This window comes from Dipodomys spectabilis, unplaced genomic scaffold (genome assembly GCF_019054845.1).
Source record: "Dipodomys spectabilis isolate Male_0828 unplaced genomic scaffold, ASM1905484v1 ptg000119l, whole genome shotgun sequence".
Taxonomy (NCBI): Eukaryota; Metazoa; Chordata; class Mammalia; order Rodentia; family Heteromyidae; genus Dipodomys; species Dipodomys spectabilis.
Genome location: NW_024870796.1, coordinates 543,800 through 571,622, shown reverse-complemented (window position 1 = coordinate 571,622; position 27,823 = coordinate 543,800). Strand labels below are relative to the sequence as shown.

Sequence of the window (27,823 nt, the reverse complement as noted above, 5' to 3'; positions counted from 1 at the left end):
CAATGAATCTGTTGCAAGGGGAAAATGTGTGAAGGTAGATAAGAAACGGGTTTGGCAAAGTGTTAATTATGATCGTTGAAGTGAAGCGATGGGTACGAAGTAGTAGTTGGTAGTTACTGTTCTTCACATTTGGGTATGTGTGAAATATTTCATAAGAGTTAAAAATAATCTGGACACCAGTGGCTCATGCCTGTAATCCAAGCTGCTCAGGAGACTGGAGGATTGCAAATTGGAGGTCAGGGCTGGGCAGAATAGTTTACTAGACTTGATCTCCAAAATAACCAGCAAAAAGCAGGGGTGAAGGCAAGGTTCAAGTGGGAAAGCATCAGCCTAGCAAGTCTGAGGCCCTGAGTTCAAATCCCACTACCTAAAAAAAAAAACCCCACAACAACAACAACAATGAAGGGTTAAAAATATTCTCCAGTTGACTGAATTTGGGCAACAATTTGTTCCTCATCATAGCTCACATAGTTTACTAAGGGCTAAAATAGGAGCAGAGCGCACATGGCTGCAGGGACTTGTAGCTGCCAAGCTGTGGGAGTGGTTTCCTGATTGAGGAACAAACTCAGAGGGGCGACGCATCTTGCCTAGACTGCACACAGTCTCCCTAAGACTGGACCTGGGGTCGGGCTGTCTGACCCAGGGGGCCTTCTTCAGCAGTCCGATTCAGGGCTCTGTGCATTCTGGGTAAAGAGCCAAGACCTAAAAGATGTCTTTGGTAGACTGGATGATTTCTGGAGAAGGGCAACTTGGAGATCCCGAAGACACAGGGGAGCACTCCTGACTTGGGCTTGGTGGGTGTGGAGGTCACGGAACTCAGCCCCACCCCCACCCCCAGACCTGCTGACAGGCAGGACCTGTTCTCCCTAATAAGTTCTTCTGCACTGGTTTTCACAGGGAAACTAGCCCAGGATTTAAACCTACCAGCCCAGTACATCTGTCCATCCATCCATCCCATCCCATCCATCCATCCATCCATCCATCCATCCATCCATCCATCCATCCATCCATCCATCCATCATCTCTGAACCTTTCTGTTCTATCATCCATCTCTTCCTTTATACAGTGTCTACCCACAGATTCATCAATCCCCTCATTTATCACTCCTCTTTAACATCCATCCACCTACTCACTCATCCACCCACCCATACCTTTCTAGCTATCCACCCTCCACTACCTACCCACCCTCTTCTCACCCATCCACCCAACTATCCATCCACCAGTCACCCATCTGCCATACACCTGTACTCACCTCCTGTCCACCCAAGTGCTCCCATCTACCTTTCTCTTTAGATAGTAACCCACCCAGTTCATCACCCATCCTTCCTCCCTCCTTTCTAACGTTCACCCACTCCCCCATCCACTCACTACCTCCCATACATCTAGTCACCCAAACACTCATCTATCCGCCTTGCCCATTTTTCTTCCTCCTTTCTCTCCATCATTCTTTCCGTGGCCATTCATCAGATACATCTACCTGCCCATGTGAATGGCTCAAAAACCTATTTTCTCATACGTCCATTCATAAAAGTAGCCAGCCAGTCAGCGAATGAGCCAGTCAACTAGCATCTACCACTTTCTCTGACTCTCCCCACCCCTCATCCAGACAGACTAAGCCCAGTGTCATAATGCTGCGCTGAATCATGGGATGCAGAGGGGGGGGGGAGCTGGTAGAGGTGGAGGAGGAAGAGGAAGAAAAGAGGAGGAAGAGGCAGAAGAGACACGTTATCTCACCGAGCCCCAACAGCAGCTCAGACACTTGTGGCTATGGGAAATATCCACCCAGCACAGCCTCCCTATCTGAGCCTTTGTTATGCCCTGGGCATTACGACTTCCTATTGCCTACCCAGCCTGAGCAATTTTCCTTCATTTCATAGACAAATGGCTCTGTCATGGCCAGACCCACTTTCGGGGCACATCACCAGCTACCAGCTTGCTGTGTTCAAGTTCCTCGTGGGGTGACTCACATTCCGGTCAACCCCCCACCCCCACTTATCTCCAGCCAGTGTTCCCTCTTCCCAGACAGTGCATATCAGTGCCGCCCACAAAATCATTCCGGGGACACGTCGGGGAGGTGATGTTTGTCCTCCTTTCTCCCATCAGGGAAATGAGGGTGTGGGACACAGGGCCACACGAATGCCTGGCCACTGGCTGCTGCCAGGAGCTAAGGGTCTTGTTCACCTGCGTTGTGTTTTAGCCGTAGGAGGGTCCTCCATCACATACGATTGACAGCCTACCTTGGGAGGCTGGGTAGATCCCAGAGACTCTGCCCAGAGTGTGGTGGTTATTCACACCTGCTGGAGTGGCAGGTCCACGGCCACACCAGACCAGTATGGTTGAGGCAGAAGGAAGGAGGTCCCTGTGGCACCAGTCCTGGGACATAGGCCCTACCAGGTGGCCCAGTGGGTCACAGCCCAGGATCCGGACCATGGATGAACCCCTGTTGGGCCTTCCCTTCCTGGAGCTCTGGCGCCATTGATGAGAGCCGGAGAGAGAGGTCAGGACAGCAGACCTGGAACCAGAGGCCTGACAGATAGATAGCTCTGTGGTGCCTGGTTCCTTGATGGGGTCAGAAGAGGGCTCCAGTGTGCAGTGTTGGGGGGATTGAGGGCCCGAGGAAGCCCGAATGTGGGGGGGTTGGCCTGCCCACCTCGTCACAGGGGGCGATGCGGCCCACCACGTCCGTCAGGTGCCCGATGGTCGACTCTTCCTGGAAGTCCCGTGGGAACGTCTCAGTCCACTCAGCCAACAACTGGAGTAGTTTGGGGCCAAACTTACGGACTTGAGCCTGTTAGGCAAGTAAGTGAGCTGTAAGGCGGTGGCGGGGGGGGGGGGGGTGTCCTGCTTTCTGGTGGGGTGCTAGGGAGGTGGGGGCTACACTTTAATGCCTGTGTGTACCGCCCAAAGAGGCAGTGCTGGCTGAAGAAGGGCTTTCCAGTGCCAGGGACAGGGACAGGGCAGGGAACTGCTCCCTTGTTCCCATAGGGGAGAGCAGAAGAGAAGCAGACACACATTTTGGGGGTTTCAGCCGCCTGTGTCTGTCCCCTCTCTACCTTTCTTTAGTGACAGGGTCTCAGTTTTCCTTTGAGAACTTCCCTGCCTCTTTGCCAGTGTACTACTAGGCTCAGGAGCAGCTGACTACACCCCAAAGGTGGAACCAGGTGAAATCTGGCCAATCAGAGCCCACTCACAGATAGGTGACCTAAGCTAGGCCAATGAGATTGGGACTTCTGGTGGATGTATGGAGGGAAGAGGGGTCTTTGCAGTAGATTGGAAGTTACAAATGCTAGTTGTGTGCCTTTGCCTTGGGCCAATTGCAGTTGGGTTTCCGTCACTGTAACAGTAAAGCCAGGCAGACGTGTATAAATAAAGAGAAAGCCAGGGCTCACGGGATCAGGCCAGGGATGGAGGCAAGGATAGGAGGTTCCGGGGCAAGTCTGGCCTATCAAGGGACCCCAAAGTGAAGGAAAGGCGGATGGGAGTGTGCTAAGGGAAGGAGGGCCATCCCCGGCCACAGGTGGCAGGGGTCCTGTTGACTGGGCTTTGAGATTCCCCCAGTAATTTTTTTTTTGCTAGTCCTTGGGCTTGAACTCTGGGCCTGGGCTCTGTCCCTGAGCTCTTTTAGCACTTGAACCGCAGCGCCACTTCTGGCTTTTTCTGGGTGGTTTATTGGAGATAAGTCTCATGGACTTTCTCGCCTGGGCTGGCTTCGGACTGTGATCCTCAGCTTTCAGCCTCCTGAGTAGATAGGATGACAGGTGTGAGCCATTGGCACCGGGCAGTCCCCAGTGCTTTTAAGGGCTCCCACAGGGCTTTAGGGATGTGCATCATGGTCCTGGCTCTGTCCTTTCAGACAGACAAGTCAGAACTCTATGGGGCTTCTGGTCAGAAGAGCAAGAACCACCAAGCCCCCCCCCTCCCCCCGGCCTCCACCCATCTCCTCACCTTGTCCAGTACTGGCTTGTCCAGCTGCTGCTGCTCAATGCACAGGTGGCAGACCCGGGCCAGGAGCTCCCGGGGCTCGATGAAGAGGCGAGAGCTCAGCAGGAAGGTGAAGATATAGGCTTTCTGGTGGATGGTAGGAAGAGCGAGATACAATCATCAGGGCATTGGAGGTAGGGCCTTCACAGGCTCAAAGCGACTCCCAGCCATGTTGCCTGCCTGCTAGAAAGAGAGAGGAACCCCCCCCCCACACTAGGTCGCTCACCCACCTCGGGATAGTAGTCGGTTGTGGGGACCAGGTGTTGAATCAGGGTCTCCAGAGAAGCTGAGGATGGAGCTCCATCCAGGAAGGGCTGTCCGGCTTGCTCGCCATCGGTGGGGTCTGTGGGGGGTGGGCTGAGGCTGCCTGGGGTGACCATGTCGGAGGCACTCAGGGTCCGGGGCATGCCTGCCTGCAGTGAGAGGCAGTGGGGTACAGCTGAGCCAGGATCCGCCGGTTCCCTGGGATCTGGGTTGGGAGGGCTCTGCTTCCCATGGTCCCTTCTGTCCCCTCTGTCCCTCTGTCTGTTGAAGTCCAGAAATTACTTCCTGGGAGAGACATACCTCTCCTCTCATACCCCCCCCCCAGTACAGAATCCGTTTTCCTGCTTACAGTCTCTCAACATTTCCCTCAGTAACTAGCCATTTCTTTTCTGTCCTCAGTTTCTCCATTTACTGACAAACCACTTTTCTCTCTCTTCTTCCCTTGTGCCAGTTAATGGGGTTTGAACTCAGGGCCTGGGGTGCTGTCCCAGAGCTTTTTCACTCAAAGCTAGCACTCTACCACAAAGCCACAGCTCCACTTTGAGCTTTTTGCTGGTTAATTGGAGATATCACAGATTTTTTTCCTTCCCCGGCTGGCTTTGAACTTTGGTCCTCAGATCTCAGTCTCGTGAGTAACTAGGATTGCAGGTGTGAGCCACTGGCATCCAGCCACGGACAGACCATTTCTGGAGCGTGCTTCTCACGTGAAAGCTGGGTTTTTGACAAGTTCTACATAGTTCCCTCCAGATGCTGGTCACCAAGATTGATTCCGAGGTGGGTCTGATCCAAACTGGGGGCTGTTCAGGCCCATCTCATTTGGTGGTTCTCTTTCCCTCTTTGTTCAGACCCTTCTCTCCGTATGAAAGGTGAGGAAAATGGACACAATCTTGAGGATTGGAGACACTGGATCCTACGGTATCTGAAGCTACTCATGAACTTTTCTATCCTGTATACTTATTTGAGTTGGAGTTCTGTCAGGGTATGATCAAGCCCACTGCCAGGTTATAGAATGTGATTTGGACCAGCCGACCTGCCCAGCCTCATCTCTCTCCCCACCACCCCGCCTCCACCCCGCTCCATCGCATACCTATCCTCCCCCTCTAAACGCCTTGCCCAACTCTGAGCCCCTGCGAGGCTGTGGTCACCTGCAGGATGGCTGTCCTATCATCCTCTTTTTCTCCATCCTTGTCTCCTCAATGGGGCTTTCCTGCTTCCCGGCAGTGTCCCCACCCCACGGCCACTGGTGGCCATCCGCAGACTCTCCTTGTCAGCCCTGTTGAAGACACTGCAGTCGGAGAAGGGCCTACTGTGGGCCTTTCTTCCCAGGCCTAGTCAGGCCTGGTGTGCTGTGTTCCACACAGGGCTATAAGCCGGGCTTCCTTGAAAGGTGGAGGAGAGGGGCTCTCATGGCAGGGGGGAGGGAGGAGAGGGAGGACACATGTCCTAATCAAGCCTGAGACAGTTTAACCAGCCTCCACCTTAGACATTCAGCCCTGGAGTCCTGGTGACTCACAACGAGGAAACCTCAGGACTCAAGACTTCCTGCTTAACCCATTCTCACTGCCTCCAATGAAGACCCCATCCCTGGCCCATTTCTGTCTTTCCCAGTCTCCTTGAATGAGCCTAGACAGAAGGACAGGGCACCAGGGGGCCAGAGCTGACACAGGAGTCAGAGGGGATCCTTTAGACGGCTGTCCCATGGAACTGGGTTTCAGCACGAGAAAGGCTCGAGCATCTGTGCAGACAGCAACCTGTGCTGACCCAGGTGACAGTCATGGTTTTATTTTCCCCTTCCTGAAGCTCAAAGCATTCCATTTTCAGCCTACGAAAAACGGTGACATCTCACAAAATCACCTTCTGTATGTCCCAATAGGGAGCCTCTGTGGAGGAGGACACAGGGTGGGGGTGGGGTGCAGATGCTCAGCGGGGAGGGGTGGCCAGCTCTGACGTGGGTGATGGTGACTCTGTGTCATACCCAGGGTGCTGGCACCAGAGTCTAGCTCCACAGGACAGAAATTGTGCCAGCCAGGCAAGTTCCCTCCCTCTCATGTCTGAATCCTCATCACTTTGCATGGATCAGAATTTCCTTCCTTCTTAAGGCTGAGTAATACATACACACACACACACACACACACACACACACACACACACACACACACACACACACACACACACACACACACACACACACAATGTATACCAAATTCCCTTCAAATTGCCCAGACTTGGTATCAGCCAAGACACATGTCAGTAGGTAAATGGGTAAATAAAACGCGATAACATCCGCTAATGGAAAGTCATTCAACACCCGTGAGCTATCAAGCCATGAAAAGACATGATGGAAGATTCAGTGTGTTTTGCTAGGCAAAAGAAGCCATTCTACAGATGCTATCTACTGCATAACTCTACCCAAGACATCCTGGAAAAAGACAAATCTATCAGACAGCAAAAGAGCAGTGGTTCCAGGAGTTAGGAGGGAGAGAAGGAAGGAGGCAGGGAGGGAACAAGGATGGAAGAAAGGAAGGAAAGAAGGAAGGGAGAGGGGAGAGTAGGTAAAGCATATAGGATTGTGGAAACATTGTATATGAATAGCACTATAACCAGAAATACCTGCCCTGTACATAGACCATCAAAAACCATGAATGTATAATACTGACCTCCTAGTATGAACTATAGGCCACCAGTGCTGGAAGATTTCCTCAAATTATTTCAGTGCTGATTTCCTTTTCCTTATTTATTATTATTTTTTTGATGCCAAGTACTAGAGCTTGAACACAGAGCATTAGCTCTTGCTTGGCTTTTTTGCTCCACTTGCAACATTTTGCTAGTTAATTGGAGATAAGAGGTCTCACAGCCTCCTGAGTAGTGAGAATTACAGACGCTGGTGCCTGTCCCTATCTTTCTCTGTCTAGAATTCTTGGTATTTGAAGTTGGACCCCCTGGACTTGTTCTCATCTAAAAGATGGGTTATTGCTTATTTTCCATTAGCGACATCTTACTGCTTGATCTTCTGCAAACGTTTAAATTTTTATCTCCCACATTTAATTTCTGCCAACAGTTTTTCCATTCGGAGAAGGTCTTTTGCTTTTGCCCACTGAATGCTACTGCTGGCACAGAGGTGCTGCCTTCGAGGTCTCCTCTGGCTTGGGTGGCTCAGCTCAGTGCCTTTCCCTGGTCCTTTCCAAGGATCCCCTTGGAAGAAGTCCTTTGGCTCCATCTAGCCTGAGTCGTGGGGCAGGAGGGAGTCCTGGAGGCCTGCAGGGCTCAGTCAAAGCACACATTTGCCTTCTGTCTCTTTTCCTAATAACACAGAACCACAGACAGGGCAAGTTGTCAGGGAAGGAGGTTTCCAGCCATCATTGTGGTCCAAGGTCACTGGTGATGACCTTGCATCTGTGATGCCTGACTCCCTGGCAGAATCCCGAGGTAGCCAAGGATGAGAGGTGGGTCACACACAGCCATGGCATCATCACCTGGGGTCACTCCATCTGGCTAGGCAGCAGGCGAAGACCCCCATACTTGGCAGTACCCAGACTTGGATCCTAATTACCCGCCCTCCCCATACATATCAGCTTCCATATCAGCTTTACCTCTGGGAAGGAAAAAAAAAAAAAACCTAGCTCTTCTTTTCAGTAAGCCATATATAATGGGCCTGTCACCAATGATACAACACTGGTAAGCTTTTTAAAAAAATGCCTTTAAAGCTTAGACATACACAATGAATCAGCACACAATGAGTACAGTCGGGGGGGGGGGGTGAGTAAAATATCTGCAGCCTTAAGGGTCTCACTCCAGCAACAATCCCCACGCCACTTAAGAATCTGCCTATAAGGGCCAGCCGGGTCCCTCGAATAGATGAATAAATTCTTCCTATGAGTGCTTTAGTGCACTTTCCTTGCTCTGTTAATATCCACATACATATTTATAGCATCTTTATTTACAGTATAACACCATGTGGTGATATTTGGGAACTGTCTCAATAAGACAGATGACAGAAAACTGAGAGTCCGGGCGGGGATGGGGACTGGGAGGTGCTGGCAACTGGGCGCAGCGCTGGAAGATGGCTGGGCCGGGAGAGAGGTGGGAGGAGGCCCATCTCTGAAAACGGTGACAGCTCTGCCACCAACATTCTCCCATCCCCATCCTTTCCCAGGGCCTATTTTGGGGCTCTCAGAGTAATAATAATAATAACAATAATAAGCGAATATCTTCAAATAGTTGTACAAAGTAGCTTCAACTTAACATCTCCATTTATGTGTACAATGCATCTTGATCACTGTCACCTCGTCCGTCAGTCTTGCCCTGCATCGACTCTACCCATCTTAAGTTCCCTAGTTCCCATTTCATGTGTGTCCATGGAGTGTTATGATGTATTCACCTGCCATTCCTCTCTCCATTAGTCCACCCTCTCCCCCTCCCTGCTCCTTACCCAACCCCTCAAGGCATACCTATTCCAGCTTCCTGGTATTCGTTTTTGTTCAACGGTTAATTGTTCTAAGAGCTGATGCTATGGAACTCCAACCATGTATGCCACATTTTAGTCAGTTTGATCATGTGTGTATGCATATGGCTTTGTGTGTACTCTCATAAATGGCTACATTTTAGGTCTAACTTCCACAAATGTCTTTCTGAGCCTGACTGACTTTACTCAAGATGACATTTTTCCAGGCCCATTCATCTCCTTTCAGGTGATATTCTTCCTGAAGGATGAATAAAATTCTATTATGGGTGAATGCACACATATACACACATATGTGCACCCATCCACACACATATGTATACATGTATGTGCATGTGTATGTACATATATATATATATGTATACACACACATATACACTTGCAAGCTTTTGGACACATTCCCAAGAGTTCTTCTGAGAAGTGTCTGTTTAGCTCCTTTGCCTATGTATGAATTATGTTATAGATTCTTTGAGGGCTTAGCTTTTTGGGATTCCTTATAGATTCTGATAATTAGGCCCTTGTTAGACATATAGCTGGGAAAGATCTTCTTCCATTCTGTAGGCTGTCTTTTTAGCCCAATGACTGTGTCCTTCACTGGGTAGAGGCTTCTTGGCTTGATACAGTCCCATTTGTCAGTGCTGTCTCTTTGCTGAGTCCCTAGATCAGTATGTGAGAAGCTCCTGCCTAGGCCAGTAAGTTCTAGAGTTTCCCCTACTCCTTCCTGTAGGTTTCAGGTCTGATGAATTGATACTTATTCAAGCTGAGAACCAGGGATTCCGTTTCAGTCTTCAGCATATGGCTGTTCAAGTTCCCATTTGTTGAAGTGGCTATCTTTTTGTTCCCCCAACATAGAGTTCTGGCTCCTTTGTCAACAAGCAGATGGCTGTAAGGTGTGTAGGCTTATTTCTGGGTCTTTTACTCTGTGCTATTGGCTAAAAAAGCCTATGAAAGTATGGACTGGGTATGAGCCAATATCCCTGGCATTTGGCGGGGCCTTGCTCAGCACTGTGGCTGACCACATCACGTGATGCACACTGACTTGTCTACTGGCCCGCTAGGCTCTCAGCCCACCTGCCTGCCTTGCCCCATAATTGCCCACCCCACCCCCTTTCCTCTTGCACACAGGTAGGACACAGCCTCACAGGCCTTCTTATTAGGATTAAGTAAAGGCTTTGTGCTCCTTCCTGCTTATGAGTGCTGAGCTTGCTGTTCTACTGGCAGCCCTCTTTCCAGGCCTTTCCTTGGCTACCTCCTCCTCTTCTTCCTTCCTTGGAGGCCCTTCTGACCTCCAGTCCTCAACGCACCAGCTGCCCAGTCCCCTCTCCACCCTGGGGATCTGGCTTCATTTTCCTGGCAGGTTTTATCCAGATCTGAAGTCATGTGCCCTCTGCATGGGGCAGCGGGCTCCTCTGGGACGCCGCTTTCCCGAGTCCTGCAGGATCCTGGCTGCACCCCAGCGCTGATGAACGCCGGGATGAGTGCATGAATGAACAAACAACATCACTGGACCGCGACGGGAGGCGGCAGCAGATGGAGGAGGCCGGGCGGCAGACCAGAGAGAGAGGAGAAGGCTCAGCGACTGTGTGGCCAGCAGCTGGGGGGACAGCGGCGACCCGGCTCCTTCCACGGGGCTGACCAGCCGGGTGGCAGCTGTGGAGGGGGAAGCTAGCAGGCATGTTTGGTGAGGCGAAAACAAGTGCCTTATTTACCATGGAGAATGAATATCAGATTGTGCCCAAATCACATTTGCCACCATGAAGTGACAGGGCACCAGGGATGAACGTTCTAATTGTCCTTGCTTTGAGCTGCCCCCCATTCCAGCTGCAAGGCACAGATTTGCCTGCCCTGCCTGCCCTGCCCAGGTGCAGCTGCCTGCTCCTCCCTTTGGCCACTCCCCAAGGTGAGGCTCCCCCCCAGCTTTGGCTTTCCTCAGTCAGCCACCCCAAACTCCCTCTCACCCAGCCTTGAGAAGGCAGTCGATGGAACTTCACCTTGTAGGTGTTCAGCATGGCTGACCCCAGACCTCGACGTCTCCTGTCCACCTGTCCACCTGCCTCCTGCCGTGTCTGGACCCCCTTCTATGCTTTGGTGAGAGGGACACCCTGGAATATCAGTCCCGTCCCTTTCCCGCTCATTTGAGTGCTCAGGGCCAAGGTCAGAAGATGGGGGCTGCTGCTAATCTGTCCTTAAGCTGAGCATCCTGCTCTTGGCAGTCCTCTGGGCCTGGGAAGTTTGTTTTCCTATCTCTGCCCAGGTCTTGGTGTGTGAGCAGGTCTGCTCTCTGCCTTTAGTCCAGTGACAGCCTAGAGATGAGGGGCCCCTGGAAGCTTCACAAAGCCACTCTAAAATGGGGTCCTGGAGTTCCAAAGAGTGGAGAGCCAGCTCAAGGCAGAAGGTCCCAGGACTGCAAGGTCCCATGGGCCTTTCCCCAGCTCAGACACAGGACCTTCCAAGGAAGAACGTGGGAATAGGAAAGCCATTCTCAAGACTTTGAGACTCCTGTACCACAAGAGGTCAGGGTGATCAGCATCCTATGCTGGGCACTGAAAAGAAAACTCGGGGTTCTGGAGGAAAAGGGGGAGCCATCTGTAGGATGGCCCTGGTATGCTTGCTGGAGGAGTGGGAGGGCAGGGGGCAATTGACATAGTGGTCTCATGTGTGGACCTCCAAAGACTGGTAGGAAGGGGGTATTAACAAGGAGGGACCACAGCCTTCCCGTCTTGGGACCCCTGGACCCTATATAACCCATGAGAAACACCCTATAACCATGACGGATGCTCTTCGCTACCCCCCAAGCCTGCCTCTTGGGCCTAGGGGTTTGTAAAACCAGGCCGACAACCACTGGGTGTGGGTTCCATCCACACCACCTGCAGGCTCGCCCGCCCCACTTTTCCCCAGAGTCTGGGGCAAGAATAGCCCAGTTCTGTCTCCAAGTGTGGGCATGAGTCACCCACACCTCCTGACAAACACTTTGCAGGCACTTTTGAGAACAGGGAGCCATTTGGCAAAAATAAATACTTTGTTTTCTTCGCAGACTGTGGGTAAGCCTGAGGGCGGGGTCGGGGGGGCACTCAGGGCCCTGCTTTATAGAACAAAAACAGAGTGCAGGCCCCTTCTAGGGGGTCAGTACTCACCCCAACTGGCTATGGGTTGGCTTTTCCCTTGGCTGAGCCTCAGTTTCCACACATGTGACTCCTAAGACCCACTCTCTCAATGGGTCCGGGGTAGGGTCGGGTGCTTCCTGTCCTGCCCACATCCTGCTCCATCCACTTCACCCCTCGATGGGTGAGGAGGACCAGCGGAGTAGGCCCAGTGGAGAAAGGCAGCCACTGCACGTTCCAAGCCAGGCAGGTTCCCCTCGTCCTGCCTAGATGGATGATCACCCCAGCCAGTTCCCAGTCCTTTAGCTACCACCTCGAGGAAGCTCCTAGGCCCGGGCCACCTGGCCCTCCACTGCTGCTAGTGTTGCTCTGAGCTTTGTTCTGAGTGTTGACTCTAAGGTCCAGCTGTAGTCTGGGGATCATGCTAAAGAAATGGAAACGGGGAGTGGAGGAACAGGGGTCCCCCAGCAGTTAGAACGCTGAGTCTGCAATACATGTACCTCCCGGCACTGCCTGTTCATCACCAACTCTACCCCCACACACAACTCAAAGCCACAGAGCCGCAAAGCCTCAGCCACGGTGTTACCGTCTGCCAGCAAAGAGCCAAGTCCACGCTCTCTTTTTCATCCAGGGTCTCACCTAAGACTCTACCCTAGAGCTGGAGCCCACCCACCCTTCCCTCCTCACTCCCAAGATCCTCAGGGTGGTGGCCTCTCCACTTCTGGCCTTTCCTGCCTGTTCCTCCCTTGTTTCCTTTGTTCCTGAGTACCCTCTTTCTTGGATGGATTTTTCTGTCAGACTGCCTGGCCAAAGTCCTCCCCTGAAAGACCTGCCCACCCCCATCCTGGGGGGTCACAGCTCCTTTTCTAGGTTCCTCCACCCTTAGCACAGCCCTCTGGGCACATGTGTCCCCTGGCAGGGTCTGCTGTTTTCCCTGGCTGGCTCTCTTGCCCCATATACCCTTCTTCTTCTGTACCAGCTTCGGTGGGCTCTTGTTAAACACCCACTTGATGATCATTGCAGGTTAAGTCAACCAAGGTGACACCCAGTGGCCAGGTGGCCTGTGTGGGCTGCATGATCCTTTTTTGTTGTTGGTCGTGGGGCTTGAACTCTGGGCCTGGGCGCTGTCCCTCAGCTCTTCAGCTCAAGGCGAGCGCTCTACCACTTGAGCTACAGCGCCACTTCCGGTTTTCTGGTGGTTTATTGGAGATAGGAGTCTCACGGTCTCTCCTGCCCGGGCTGGCTTTGAACCACGATCCTCAGATCTCAGCCTCCTGAGTAGCTAGGATTACAGGCGTGAGCCACCAGCGCCCGGCTCATGGACTTTCCTACCCCGGGCTGGCTGTGAACCTCGATCCTCAGATCTCAGCCTCTTGATTAGCTATAGGATTATAGGCATGAGCCACCAGTGCCCGGCTTGATCCCTTTTTGAAAGCTGTGGATTTGCTGGCTTTATGTATCCATGAAGGGCTTTCAGAATGATAAGTGACTTTCTTCCTTAGAAAGCTCTGAAGAGCTGGCCACACTGGGCCTTGCATGGCACCATCGCTTGGCTGGAGCTGAGTGGTACTGCCTCTATGCTAGGTTGCTGCCAGCTCAAGGAGTCCTTCCCCTCACCCTGGCCCACCAGACCTTCCTTCCCCACTCCTGACCGAGTCTTCTGTGGCTGTCAGAGGGACAAGAGATGGGACACAAAAGCAGGGGTCACACTGGAGACCAGCTTCTCACCATACCCCCCTCCCACACCAGATGTTCGGTCAGAGACAGCCATGTGGACACCACTCCCTAGGGCCATTTTCTTCTAGCCCAAGATGTCTGTACGGAGAAATCGTAAGTGAAAGAAAACCAAGACGAAAGAGAGATTCATTTCTCCTCTAAACGTAGAAATGAGTGGCGATCTATACAGATGTTTCATTCGTGGTGAGCCATCACTTGGATGCACAGATGTAGGGAAGCCCAGACCCACGAGATGATCTCAGAAAACGGGGAGATGGAGGCTACTGAGGGGCTGAGTGGGCTGTCCCATGGAGGGCAGGTCCAGCACGGAGCCCCAGGGCATATGGTGTGGGCGTGAAGAAGGCCCAGGGACAGCGCAAATGGGACCTGAAAAGTAGCTGAAAATAACTCGGAGAATCCAAGAAGTGGCTTTGAATATTTCTCATTCTTGCTCTAAGAGGAGGCTCTCACATAGCTGAACTTTAACAAATTTGTCACTGTCTTTTCTGGGAAGGACAAGGAAGATGAAGTCATCGATGTTGCGATAAAACAAAGCAACGTACTGTTTGCTCTGACTTTCCTTAGAAATGTCCAGCAGGCAGAGAGAAGGCCCTTGTCAGAAAAGTTAGGCCACACACACACACACATACACACACACACACACACACACACACACACACACACACACACACACACACACACACACACACACGGACACACCCCTGGCCCTTGTCAGAAAAGTTAGGACACACACACACACACACACACACACACACGCACGCACGCACGCACGCACGCACGCACGCACGCACACACACACACACACACACACACACACCCCTGGCTCAGCAGCTCCACACAGTTCTGGGCTCTGCTCTGGGTCAGTGAGTCCATTATCCACAGCCAGCACCCCAAAAGCATGTGCACAAACACGATCACAAATCTATCTGCAAAGCATTTAAATATATAGAAATACAAATGTATGAGGATGATATTAATACATCCTTCCTTCCACCCACCCACTTGAAATGTACAACTCAGTTCTTTTAATATTTTCACAGATCATCTCTGAGCTTTCTCTAACATTCCCTTAGGATAAGTGTCTGTCTTGTATCTTGTATTTTGTATCTTGACCTACCTTCCTCCCTCCCTCCATCCCTCCCTCCTTCCTTCCCTCCCTTCTTCCCTGTCTGTCTACCTGTCTTTTGGTGCCCATATTAGGGCTTGAATTCAGGCCAAGTCACTGTGCTTAGTTTTTTCACTTAAGGCTGGTGCTTTATTACTTGAGGCACACCTCCACTTTTGGCTTTTGGGTGGTTAATTGGACAAGAGTCTCACAGACCTCCCTGCTTGAGCTGGCTTTGAACAGTGATCTTCAGATCTCATCCTCCTGAGTAGCTAGGATTATAGGCAAGAACCACTAGAATCCCACTTACTATAATTTCAGAGTAAGCTTTCAAATTAGAAAGTATGAGTCCTCCAATTTTGTTCTCATTCAAGATTAGCTTGTTTCTTCAGAGACCTTTGAATTTTCACACAAGATTTAGGATCACCTGGCAAATTTTGCAAAGAAATAGCCCCCACTTTGGGTTAATGCTTGATAATATGGAGGCCCCCCTTCCTTAATAAGATTATCTTCTATTCCATGACTTTAGAAGGCCTTTCCAGTTCTTAAAGTCTGTTTGACTTCCATGAACCAAAGTTGTTTTTTTTTTTTTGGGGGGGGGGGTCTGGTCGGGGGCCTGAACTCTGTGCCTGGGCACTGTCCCTCAGCTCTTCAGCTCAAGACTAGCACTCTACCACTTGAGCCACAGTGCCACTTCTGGCTTTTTTTCTTTTTGCTTATGTGGTGCTGAGGAATTAAACCCAGGGCCTCATGCATGCAAGGCAAACGCTCTACCACTGAGCCACCTTCCCAGCCCCATGAACCAAAGTTTTTACATTAAGTTTTACCTCTGTTGTTCCCATTTTTGCTATTTCTATGTATTAATAGTAATAAACAATATATAAATATAAAACATAAATATATATAAACATAAATACAATATATGATATACAATAAAATAAAATATAAATATGGTATAATATAAATATATAAAAAATATATCTAAATAAGTATCTAAATGAATCTATAAATATATAAAATAGGGCTGGGAAGTTGGCTCAGTGGTAGAGTGCTTGCCTTGCAAGCATGAGGCCATAGGTTCGATTCCTCAGCACCACATAAGTAGAAAAAAGCTGGAAGTGGCGCTGTGGCTCGAGCAGTAGGGAGCTAGTGTTGAGCTGAAGAGCTGAGAGACAATGTCCAGACCCAGAGTTCAGCCTCCATGACCAAATATATATATTAGCTGTGCATATTTCTGGAGCCCAAGGTGATATTTTGATGTGTGCATGCATTTTATAATGACTGAGGGTAAGTGATGAAGTCATCAACTTAAATGTGTGTCACTTCTTTGCAGGGAGAGACCTTAGCATCTCTTGCAAAGCAGTTTGTGGTTATCTGCATTTCACAGAAAGGGAAATTGAGGCTTGGGGGGAGAGAGAGTGCCTGATGTGTGCTCTATCTCTCAGATGGAACTTGGGGTGATGGCATCATCCAAGTTCCTCTCATGAACTCGGACTGATAGTAGGCTCTGGTCATCTTCTAGAAATAGGGTCTCTGTTTCTCTGTGTGTGTGTGCGCATGCGTGTGTGCATGCATATATATGTGTGTATGCATCTGTATGTGTGTGTGTGTGGCTATTTCTCAGAGCTGGGCAACTCAGCCCCACAAGATCTGTCTATTAAGAAAGAGCTCAGCATTTGTGGCCTGAATGCACATCCTCGTACAACCTGGCTGTGGACTAACCCCCGCCCCGTCTCCCCTTTTCTCAGCTCACGGCCTGCTGGATGAGAAGGTCCGGGACATACTGGGCTATTTCTTGGGCCTGCGCCTGAATATTCCTGGTGTGTGGTTCACTCCCTCCTGTCCTCATGTCAATTCACACTTTAAAATTAGCATCTGGCCTCACCATCCAACCTGTGAGCTTGGGGGGGCTAACGTGCTAACTGCATGCTTTTAAAGACGCATTAAAACAAATGCGTCATAATGACTGTCGCCAGTGACAAATGTCTTGTTACTGACTCAATTCTCAGCTCGACCCCCAGAGGCAGCGTGGGAGGGGCACCTGGGTGTTGGGTGAGATGGATTTGGGGTCACTTAGCTTTGTGCAGCCCTCTCTCTCCTTTGCAGGGGGGCAGGTGGGCCCTGGAGGCAAAGGCCAGGCCCTGGGCAGCTGCCATCCCCTTCTCTGCAGGCTTTTGGCAGACAGAGTGGCCCCCGGAGAGCACTTGATTCAGCCACGCTAAGTGCCCACTTTAATCTCGCAAAGCCTCGGCCTCACCAGGGCTCATCAATCCTGTCAGCAGGATAATGACTTCCGGCCCAGTCTGTCTCCATAGCTCTGGGCTCGGCATGGGGCCTTGGGTTGCCTGGGAGCCCATCTATCACCCCCGGGGGCACCTCTCTGCCAGGGCAGGAGGGATTGCTTCTGCAGGTCCAGAATGACACAGGGCCCTGGATTTAATGCTAGAATTATTATTATTTTTTTCCAAAAAGACTCAGCCATCACAGAGACTATAGAAACATCCACCTTGGTGACGCCAGCTTTTTGGGCCAAGCAGGGGCCTGTCCTTCTGGCATGCACAGGGTCCGAGGCCTAGCATCTGATGCCCACCCTTCCTCAGTCAAACCTGGTCTCCTAGACGAAGGGGCTGCAAGCAGGGGCTTGGTTAGCATGAAGGGGAACCAGGGTAGGGAGGGAGGTGCTCAGAGGATGAGGAGGGGTGCCAGGCTAGCCAGAGCTCCGTCTAGAAACCCCAGAAGAGGACGCTTTGGGGGCCATCTGAACACTACACTGTCGGCCCAGCAGCCGGTCCTGATCCTTTCTCTTTCTGGCCTCGTCATAGTCACTCCTCATTCAAGCTGAGCTCACGGAGGGGTCAGGTGCGTCCCCTACTTTTGCTCCTCCATGCCCCAGCAGACCCAGTGAAATCCTCAGAGGAGCATGTCTATCCTGTTCCCTAGCCAGGCTGTACAGGAGCTGGGCAGAGTGAGACCAGGGCGGGCAGGCCTGAGGGTGTGCCAGAGAGAGATGAGGTTTACCCCGGGGGGGGTCCCTGGCCAAGGCTTAGCCCTGCTGCAGCTGCCCAAGGTCACAGCCTCCACATCTTCCACCTGTCCTGCATCTGTTCTTGTCTCTAACAAGAGAAACCAACCTCTTCTGCCACTGTCACTTTGGGAGAGCTGCCTTGGTCCGGGATGGTTTGGGCTGGGCATGAGACCGGGGCTAACCATTCAGGGAGTGCTGTCTTGCCAGACTTTGTGACAGATTCATTGGTAGGCATGTCCCTTGGGCAGGTCATTAGGTGTTTTTAGTGCACATATCTGAACTGTGGAAGCACAGCCTTGCTCTTTCTGCTCAGATCAAGAGAGGAGGTGTGAAGCAACCTGGGGTCTCATTGTGAAAGGAGGCCAGAAATCAAGAAAGTCAAGAGTTAGCGAGACTGAGATGGTACCTTAGATCCAGCCATGCTTGAAGTCCATTCTGGCGGGCCTTTTATTATTACAGGAGCATATATCTGAAACAGACATACTCTCCTTTTGTGCTTAAGTCTGTCTGAGTTGGATTTCTGCACATAACAAAGAACCCTAACACCCCATGCTCCAGAGGCTGGTGTGTTTCTGGAAAGTTCCATTACCAGCCAGTAGGGACTACACTGAGTGAGCTGTGAGCTGTGATCTTGGTCTAATTTCTGCTGCATAAGAGAATACCTGAGACTGGGTAATTTATAAGAAAAAAAAATTTGTGTTGGTATTGAAATCAGGGCCTGGGCACTATCCCTTAGCATTTTCATTCAAGGCTAGTGCTCTACTACTTGAGCCATGGCAACAGTTCCAGTTTTTGGTGGTTCATTGGCGATAAAGAGTATCATGGATTTTCCAGCTTGGGCCGTCTTTGAACCTTGATCCTCAAATCTCAGCCTTCTGAGTAGCTTGAATTACAGGTGTGAGCCACCGGTGTCTGGCTAAAGAACATAAGTTTGTTTTGAGTCCTGCTTCTGGAGGCTGGGAATCTCAAGGCCATCTGACAAGGGCCTTGTATGCTTCATCTCATGGTAGCAAGGCAGAAAGGAAATGGGGCTACATGTGAAAGACAAAACATGAAGGCAGTCTGGCTTTATAACAAGAGGTTCCTGACAGTAGATAACTAATCCAAGACATAGTCCAGTCCTGCTAGAGTGACAGTAATCTCTCCATAGAGTGTATTCAACTACCTGTCAAAGAAGGTCAGGGCTGGGAAGGTGGCTCAGTGGTAGAGCGCTTGCCTTGCATGCATGAGGCCCTGGGTTCGATTCCTCAGCACCACATAAGCAAAAAGAAAAAAGCCCGAAGTGGCGCTGTGGCTCAAGTGGTAGAGCGCTAGCCTTGAGCTGAGGGACAGTGCCCAGGCCCAGAGTTCAGGCCCACGACCGGACCCCCCCCCCCCCAAAAAAAGAAGGTCTTACTCGCTAATGACACTATTACATTGGGAATCAAATTTCAATCTGGGTTTTGAAGGGGACAAACTCTATCCAAATCATGGCAGAAGCAGAAGGAAATCCAGGGACAGGGGTGGGTCTCAGAAACACAAAGAGCCAGGTGCAGGTGGCTTGCAATCCTAGCTTCTCAGGAAGCTGAGACTCTGAGGACTATGGTTCAAAGCCAGCCCGAGCAGAAAAGTCCCCATGAGACTCTTATCTCCAATGAACCACCCAAAAATCCAAAGCGGCACTGTGGTTCAAAGTGGTAGCATGTTAGCCTTGAGCAGAAAAGCTCAGGGGCAGTGCCCAGGCCCTGAGTTCAAGCCCCAAGACTGACCTACAAAACCAACCAACCAACAAACAAACAAACAGAGAAAAGGCTCAATGCTCAAGCAGAACTTGATGACCCAGAGAACCTGGGGCTCTGATTGAAATGGGCACTTAAAAGCTGTTTTGGTTAGACCCAACAATTGCCCTTTTCTACAAAGAATTCCACAATGGTATCCAGGCCAAGAACTACTGTACCCCAGAACAACAGGAACAGGAAGTAGCAAGATGAGGAGTAAGCAAACTGTGGTCCTGCTGTGTGTGGAACACTATGCAGCTACAGAAACAGCGGGAGAGATGGGGGGAAGAATATCTGTGAGACACATAGCACAAGCGGTGCTTGGTAGGAAGTATCCTTTGCAAAAGAAGAAAAAAGAAATTCCATCTTCTCCCACCAGGAGATAAAAGATCCAGTGACCCAGGGGAGTTATCATCTTTTCTTCATTTCTGAGCCTTTTCCTTGCTCCTTGCAATGAGTTGTATTACTCTTACTAACAGAAGTGCACCAAGAAAGGGGTTTTTAAGTTGGGGGCAGGGGAAAGAAAGAGAAAGAAAGGGAGACAAAGAGAGAGAGAAGGAAAAAGGGAAGGGGAAGGGAGGAGGGGAATGAACAAAGCTGCTGGTTGAGCAAGACTGGGTTGGGGTCACCTAGCTGCCACCAGAAGGAGGCAGCCTGCTTGTGGGACACCTCTCTGCAGTCCTGGGGGGAAAGCTAGCCAGTCAATTACACTAAAAGGCAGCCTCTTATTAGTCTGAGGAGGTAATAACACACTGAAGCATTTAGGGCACATCTGAATTTGAAAAGAGCAGGAACTGTGGGTTACAAGTCATGTGTCAAAGCAGGGCTTGGCCTGAAGGGCACAGGCCACTGCTGTCTTCAAATCTAAATGGCCACAAGGCTGTGGCTTTTCTGAAGCCAGAATTCTACCGTGTCCCCCACATCTGGTCATAGAACCCTTAATTAATCCAGATGAAGTAAAAAATTTATGGAAGAAACAAAGAACATATGAAATAGAGGAAAATATATAGTTAGATGGTTTGTTCAACTCTAACAATATCAATAATTACCCTAAATGTAAATGGTCTAAACAACCCAATTAAAAGGCAAAGATTTTCAGATTGGATAAGAAAACAAGAACCACATGAATATTATCTACAAGAGTCAGAATTTAAATTTAAAGACATAAATGGGTTAAAAGGATAAGAAATAGAAAAATAGAAAGCTGGTATGTCTATAATTATGGAGTTATTATTATTATCAGAATAGAGATGAGAACAAAGAATATTACCACAGAAACAGAGAGCCATGTCATAATGACAAAGGGGCACTTCCTAAAGAGCAAATAAACCACCTTAACACATATCCACCTAGTAATAAAAAATCTGCAAAATACATCAAGCAAGAACTGAGATTTTTAATACTTTTTTCCTTAGTCATGGTAGAACAGGTAGACAGAAAACCATGAAAGAATTTGGACATCATCAAGCAACCTGACTTGCATCGGATTACAGACTGGCTATTAGGTAATAGCTATGGTTTGAATGTGTTTCTCCAAAATTCATGTGATAGAAACTCAATCTCCAAATTCCTATCCCGAGGCAGGGCCCCATCTAATTAGAGTTAGGTGACGGCATGAGGCTGGAGCCCTCATCATGTTGTTGGAGGCCTTAAAAGAACAGGAAAAGAGACTTGAGTTAGCACACTTGCTCTGTCTCTTGGTGGGATGCTCTCCACCACATTAAGCTTCTGTGCTAAACAGATGCCAGCACCACACTCTTGGACTTACCAGCTTCTAGAACTATGAATCAAATACGCCTCTATCCAGTATAAGTTAACCTGGCTTCAGGTATTTTGTTATAGAAGCAGACACTATTAAGCCATTATTTTTATGTCATGGGATGTACTAATGGTATGAGGGTTATGCAAATAAAATCTGCGTGAGCTCAGAGATGCCTATCAAAGTGGGTACCAGGCACCCACCCTCTCTCCTAACCATCCTTCCCAAGTTCCTTGTCAGCCTTCAGCAATCCCATGTACCAGCGAGGAGTCAGGAGGTGGGAATGGCAGTAGGCCATGGCCATACTCACAGAAGCAGGTCAACGCTGCACACAGACCTTGATCACTAGGCAGGTGGATCGGCGTCAGTGAGCTGGCCTGGAATGCTCAGAGAAGGTTCCAGAGCCCCTGCTGGGTACTGACAATAAACCATTCAACCGGCTGAATGGTGCCCATTGGTGGGTCACCTGGGGAAGTGGCCACCTCCAGACAACACCAGGCCTGTCCCCCAGCTCAGTACTTCTAACAATGTGGCTATCCTGACAAGCCCCTTAAGAGTAAAAGAAAAAAGGAAATCTGCCTCACTCAGTGGGGGTTTTTGTGACCGTGTGCAAGGTGGGTTGTGGAGGGAGCCGAGATGCCAGAGTGTGTGACAGGTTGCTCTGGGGACTTGAATTGCAGGTCCCCCGGGGCCCCTGGCTTGAAAAATGGATGCTTCTGCTCGAGCAGAGCCAAAGGGGTATTAGCACTTTGGATAATGAAAAGTCCTTTAAGTGTCTGCGTGTGGCAGTTCTGAAATGTTCGCCAGGGAAAAATGGACTTCTGTTTTGTAACAGCGAGAGGCTGGAAGGAGGAGCAAATTAGGTTACCATGCCGGAACCAGTTTTCATGTGGCAGGTCACTGACAGATGCACACTGCCTAGAACAAATGCGATCAGTACTCTGCCACTCACCCGCATGAGAAGAAGACGGGGGGGGGGGGGGGGGAGCCCAGTACCCTGTCCTGCTATATTCCATCACCAGCTCAGACAGGCCTGTCCTCCAACATATAAGGTCACCTGGCATCCAGGTAGGGTAGGAGAAAGGTTCTATCTTTCCTCTTTCCTTCTCAAGCTTTTCTTCTCGAAATTTCCCCCCAAAAGGAGCAGAATAGAATGAGCATAAAATAGCCCATACCCATCTCTTAGTTCCCTCCCATCACTGTTAGCTCACAGCGACTCTTCCCCAATCCGTAAGCCCCACAAAAAGAAGTTCTCAATACCAAATTCCACCATGACAAGGGAAAAAAAATCGACAAAAATATTGGTGATATAACAAAGATGTGGCGTTAATCTCTTTAAAATATATTTTCAAGGAAACTTTCTTAAGAGAAACCCAAATCAAATAGAAATGGACGAAATCACACGGGCAGATGACTGCCGGAGAAAGGAAATCAAACGGTGTAAATGTCTGAGACAATAAAGTGAAAAAAAGACATTGAAATGTTGTTTGTCCCTCAATTTTCACTCAGGGAGGCCTGGTAAGTAACGGAGTCACACATTGGTAGGAGCAATGAAAAACAGTGCTGCTCCTTCACAGAGAATTTGGGACTATTTGACAAAATTAGCACATATTTATTCCTACTCCTAGCAATTTATACTAAAGATACACCTCCACAAATTAAAAAAACAAAAAACCTTGCATGCAAGGCCACCTATTATTCCTTTTAATAACAAAGGCCTAAACAAACCCAAACATCTCTCCAAGGGACACAAGTTGAATGGACTGTTACAGCCACACAATGGAGTATTATGTTGCAATGAGAAAGAATGAGCAAGGTCTACAAACTGGTGAGAAGTATTCTTTTAAGAGATGTGTTCGGAGATATTTTTTAAATTGAAAAAAAGATATGAAGATACAAAGAAGATCTGCAGGCTAATTTTGTCATCATGCATAAATGATTTGGAATTGTATAGCGCTGTGATTTGGTAGCTTTTGTATAGTTTTGAACCATCTGCGTATTTTTATATATATATATCCCAACAACCAAAGAGGGGGAGAAAACTAAATTGAATGCAAATAAACACACAAAGCTGGAAACATATCAAACTGATAACACAGAATTCTGATCTCTCAAAGTTTAGCACATCTGAACCTGACCTAGTCCTCTGAGGTTAGTAGTGGTTTAGATGCAATGGTCCCGAAAGTATTTTGGGCAAATTCTAAGATTAAGTAAATGATTAAATATATTGATGTTTTTGGAAACCATTGGAGACAAAGGAGATGGAAACATTAACTTCCAATTTTAATAAAAGGTTCTTTGGCCTGGGCCACTAAAACTCCAAAGGCAGTGACCCCAAGGTGGCGTTGAGTACTTCTAACCCCAGATTCTGGTCTCTAAGCCCCTCAACTCCTCCTTTTCTTTTTATTTTTTTCTTTTTCTTTTTTTTTTGGTTGGTCATGGGGGTTGACCTCTGAGCCTGGGTGCTGTCCCTCAGCTCTTCAGCTCAAGGCTGAAGAGCTCTACCAATTGAGCCACAGTGACACTTCCGATTTCCTGGTGGTTTATTGGAGATAAGAGTCTCACGGCCTTTCCTGCCTGGGCTGGCTTTGAACTGCGATCCTCAGATCTCAGCCTCTTGAGTAGTTAGGTTTACAGGCTTGAGCCAAGGCTTCCTCTTACACCCAGCAGCTTAAGTGTGGGTCCAAGTGTAAGTGGGAGCTAGGGCAGCTCTCTAGGACTTAGAGTCAAAAGGATGCGAAGATCAACCTGAAAGGTGGGGCCCAGACAACAAGCACCCCACATTCACCTCTGCAAACTCCAGGCCCCACTTTCCTGGGAGTGGGGCAGGACTTAAACTAGGCTCCCTTGTCCACCACAGCCTGGGAACTCACAGAAGATCCTGCCTTCTTCATACTACACATCCTGTCCAGGACCCTAGATCTTCCTGAGGCTCCCAAAGGGTAGACTGCACACTCCACAGCCTCTTGGCTCCACCCTCCCCTTCTCACTCAGTCCTAGCCCTGCCTCTCCCCCTGCCCCACCCCTTTCCTGCCCCCTGAAGACCTCTGCAGCCATCAGGAACATCCTTTTACTATTCAAACACCAAGCACTGTACCCAGACGCATAGCTAAACCCCAGCAGTAATTTGCTCTGGCTCTATCCCTTCTAGTCTTCTCCCCCACCCCCAACATCTGTGCCTACCTCAGGGACTTTACACCTACTGTTCCCTCGGACTTTCCCCTATCAGATCCACCCTTTCATTCCTTCCATGTTTCACTCACAGGACAGCCAGGGATCACTGCTCCGTGACCCTGTCCCTAGCCAGGCTGAGGCTCCGTGACTGCCTCCATCTCTCTCCATCCCAAACCCTCTCATTTATTTTCTTTCTAGCACTTAGCATCTAGCCCAACTTCACCATAGCTTGTTTTCCTTGGCTGACTCCTGGTGTGGCTTTCCCCTCTCATACTTGCTTGGGACAGTCGGTAGTTGGCACACAGTAGGTGCTCAACAGACATCCTGGGTGAGGGAGTGAAGCATACAGCCTCCTCTGGACACCTGGCACAGGGGCCCCAAGTTCCCTGGGTGGGAACATCACCTCCACCACTTCGTGGTCCTGAGACTGGACGTGTCCTGTCACCTCCCTAAGCCTCGGCGACTTTTGTGGGGTGGTAGAAATGGATTCCATAGTCTTCCCTGGATCCTTCCCCAGCTCTGGGGGGGAAACAGCCTTGAAGCCCCTCTGTGTGGGGGCTTGGGGACCCCACCACTGCCTAAGTTGCCATGTGGAGCAGAGAGCCAGAACACCCATCTTTCCCAACGTCCTCCAGATTGTCTTTGCCCATCTACACACACACACACACACACACACACACACACACGCACACACACACACACGCACATACACACACGGATACACATGCATACATATGCACACACATCCAGGTCCACAGGCACATGCACATACAGGTGCAGATGTACAGAGATACACACGTGCATACACACATGCAGGTCCACAGGCACATGCATACAGATGCATATGTACAGAGATGCACACATGCATACACACGTGCATACACACATATGCAGGTTCACAGTTACACGTAACCACGCACATCCATACAGAGATGCACATGCATGTAATCACAAGCAACACATGGGGACACACATGCATACACACACGCAGGTTCACAGGTACATGCACACACACGTGCAGAGATGCACATGCATGCACACGCACACACATGCACATACATGCAGGTGCACAGGCACACACGTGCAGAGATGCACACATGCATACACACACAGGCTGCCCTCTGTCTCTGTCCAGTGGACACACCCAGAGCCCCACGGTCCCGCAGGCCCCGGCCCCTGCCGGCGGCTCCGCTGGCAACACAGCCAACGCGCTTTTCCCTCCTGCACGAGCACTGCAGGCCAACCCAGCTGTCCCCACTTCACAGACAGGGAAACCGAGGCCCGGCGAGGGGCGGAGACTCTGGGTCCAGTTTGCCTTTTTCCTGCCATGCGAGAGGCGCGGGAGGGGGGGGGGGGGGAGGTGGACCCTCACCCCGCACACGGCGGAGCCCGGTCTCCCGCCCGCGGCGGGTCCTTTCCCCACCACCCCCTTCCAGGCGCCCCGGGTCTCAGCCACCCGGTGACGGAGGGGCCCGCGCCGCCCGCCCCTCCGCCGCCCTCCGCCCCGCGCGCGCCGGGGTCCCAGCCTCGCCGGCCTCGTGCGCGCCCCGCGCCCCGCACGCGCACCTGCGCCCCCCGCCCGACCCGCGCTCTGTCCCGCAGCGGGGACGCCCCGGTCCCCCCCCCCCCCACTCCCCACCTCATTCCGCCATCCCCGCCGTCCCCCGCCCGGCCGCGCCACCACTCACTGGCTCCCGGCGCGCCCGGAGCCCGGGCTCGGCCCATGGGCAGCGTCCGCCCGCCAACCGCAGCGCCGCCGCCGACTCAGGCCGCCGCCCGCCCGCCCGATCCGGGCGCAGCGCCGCGGAGCGCGGGGCCAGCGGCCTGGAGCAGCGCGGCGCCCCCTCGTGGCCGCGCGCGGGAGCGCGGGGCGGGAGGGGCGCGGGTGGAGCCCCCCTCCACACACACACACACCTGGCTGGCGTGCCCGGCAGCTTTAGCCCACCAGGCCTTGGTCCGGCTCCCAGGACTCAGGGTCTGGGCCGAACATGCAACCCGAGGCCCGGGACCCTGGCTGGCGGATGGCTTCCACCCCTCCGCCAGGGCTCCCACAGGCCAGAGCGCCAGCCGCGAGTGAGCAGCAGCAGCACGCAGCGTCCCTGGGCACCCCCCCCTCCCCACGGCCCCCCTCTCTCCCGCCAGCCTCTGTCACCCCCAGACACCCCGTTTACCCTCTTTTCCTCCAGGCTAGGTCCTGGCTGCCCCTCTTGATTCTCCTTCGCTGGCCGTCCTACTCGGGTGATCCTGTGCGCACCGGGTGGGGGCCTGGCGGGGTGGGCTAGACTGCACCCACCCTCCCCCTCGGGTGAGCCCGGGAACCGGCCTCCACTCTGCAGAGCTGGGGCTGGAGCTGGCCCCGGTCCGCCGCGAACGGGGCTCCCGGCATGCCCTGAAGGCTGCAGAGGCAGCAAGTCAAAATGACAGAATCCAGCCCGTTTCCAGACAGTGGAGGAAACTGAGGCCCGGAGAAAGCAGACACCGGCCAGGAGCACGCAGAGGGATTCGCCTCAGTGTGGCTGAGCCAAGACCAGGAGGCAGTGGGGGCGCTGATTTGGGTTGGCCAGGACCATAGATGCTCCCCCTCGAATTCAGGCCCTGAGGCCAGTGCCCAGAACCATCTTGAATTCTCACTCCAAACCGTAGCCCCTCAGCTCAGGCCCTGAGCGTCAGCCGACGGTATCCTGGGGTGCGCAATGGAGGGACCTCTGTAGAAGAGAACTCCAGCGTAGCAGCAATGCCAGGCTCTCTCTACCGGGTGTCACTCAGGAGCGGAGGGTAGTCTGTCCCCATCTCTCTTATGAAAGGGCCCTTTTCCTGGCGAACAGCTGGGGCCACTCAGCCAAGCTGTTGGGAAAGGGTAGGAGCAGAACCTGGTGGGAGCAGTTAAAGCGTGAGGGTGGACTTGCCTGTGATCACATCTCAACATCCCCCGTGGGTACAAGAGGCAAGGCTGTGCCCTCTGACCCTGACCCCTGAGATCTCCTGCAACCTCTCCCTGCCTCAGAGGGGTCAGAGCCTGGGTGAGCCTCAGGACTAGCAGCAGGGCGTCCTGCTCGGGGCCGTCCCTGGCTGTGGAGGACACTTTCTGCAAACAGTGGCTGGCTGGTCCTCAGGAGAGTTCTGATCTGTTTCCTCTTAGCTCACCCGAGCCCAGGACCCCTGGTTGCTCTCCCTCCCTCCCCTCCCCCAGAGGCCATCCTCAAGCCAGGAAGTGCCCGGGGATCATCCCTGGAGTGATGGGCTAGTGTCAGCCTTCCCTGATCTTTCTGCTCTGTGCTCAGGTGGTCGTGTGTGTGTGTGTGTGTGTGTGTGTGTATGTGTGTGTAGCAAGGGATGTAGCAAGTCTTGGAGCTCTGAGTTTAGAGAGTAGAAGCGAAACATTAACACACACATGAAAGAGCAAGTAGGATTCTTTCAGCAGTCACTGAATGCCATACAGTAACGATACAGGGAGGTGGTTG

The 27,823-nt window shown here is 51.3% G+C and overlaps 1 protein-coding gene across 3 annotated transcripts in view; it reads right to left on the bottom strand.

The window, feature by feature from the left end:
- Positions 1–26,113, bottom strand: part of Rasgef1c (RasGEF domain family member 1C) — a 36,088-nt gene extending 9,975 nt beyond the window's left edge. The window contains exons 1-4 of one of the 3 annotated variants that reach the window (XM_042688895.1): positions 26,051–26,113; positions 4,212–4,394; positions 3,946–4,068; positions 2,651–2,788 (exon numbers count right to left, since the gene is read on the bottom strand). In XM_042688895.1, coding sequence (XP_042544829.1) covers positions 2,651–2,788; positions 3,946–4,068; positions 4,212–4,388 — 438 coding nt within the window. In that variant the 5' untranslated portion in view covers positions 4,389–4,394; positions 26,051–26,113. Of the gene's footprint in view, positions 1–2,650; positions 2,789–3,945; positions 4,069–4,211; positions 4,395–5,390; positions 5,464–26,050 lie in introns of those variants that run through there. The other 2 variants (XM_042688894.1, XM_042688896.1) reach the window with 2 other exon arrangements.
- Positions 26,114–27,823: the final 1,710 nt, after the last annotated feature.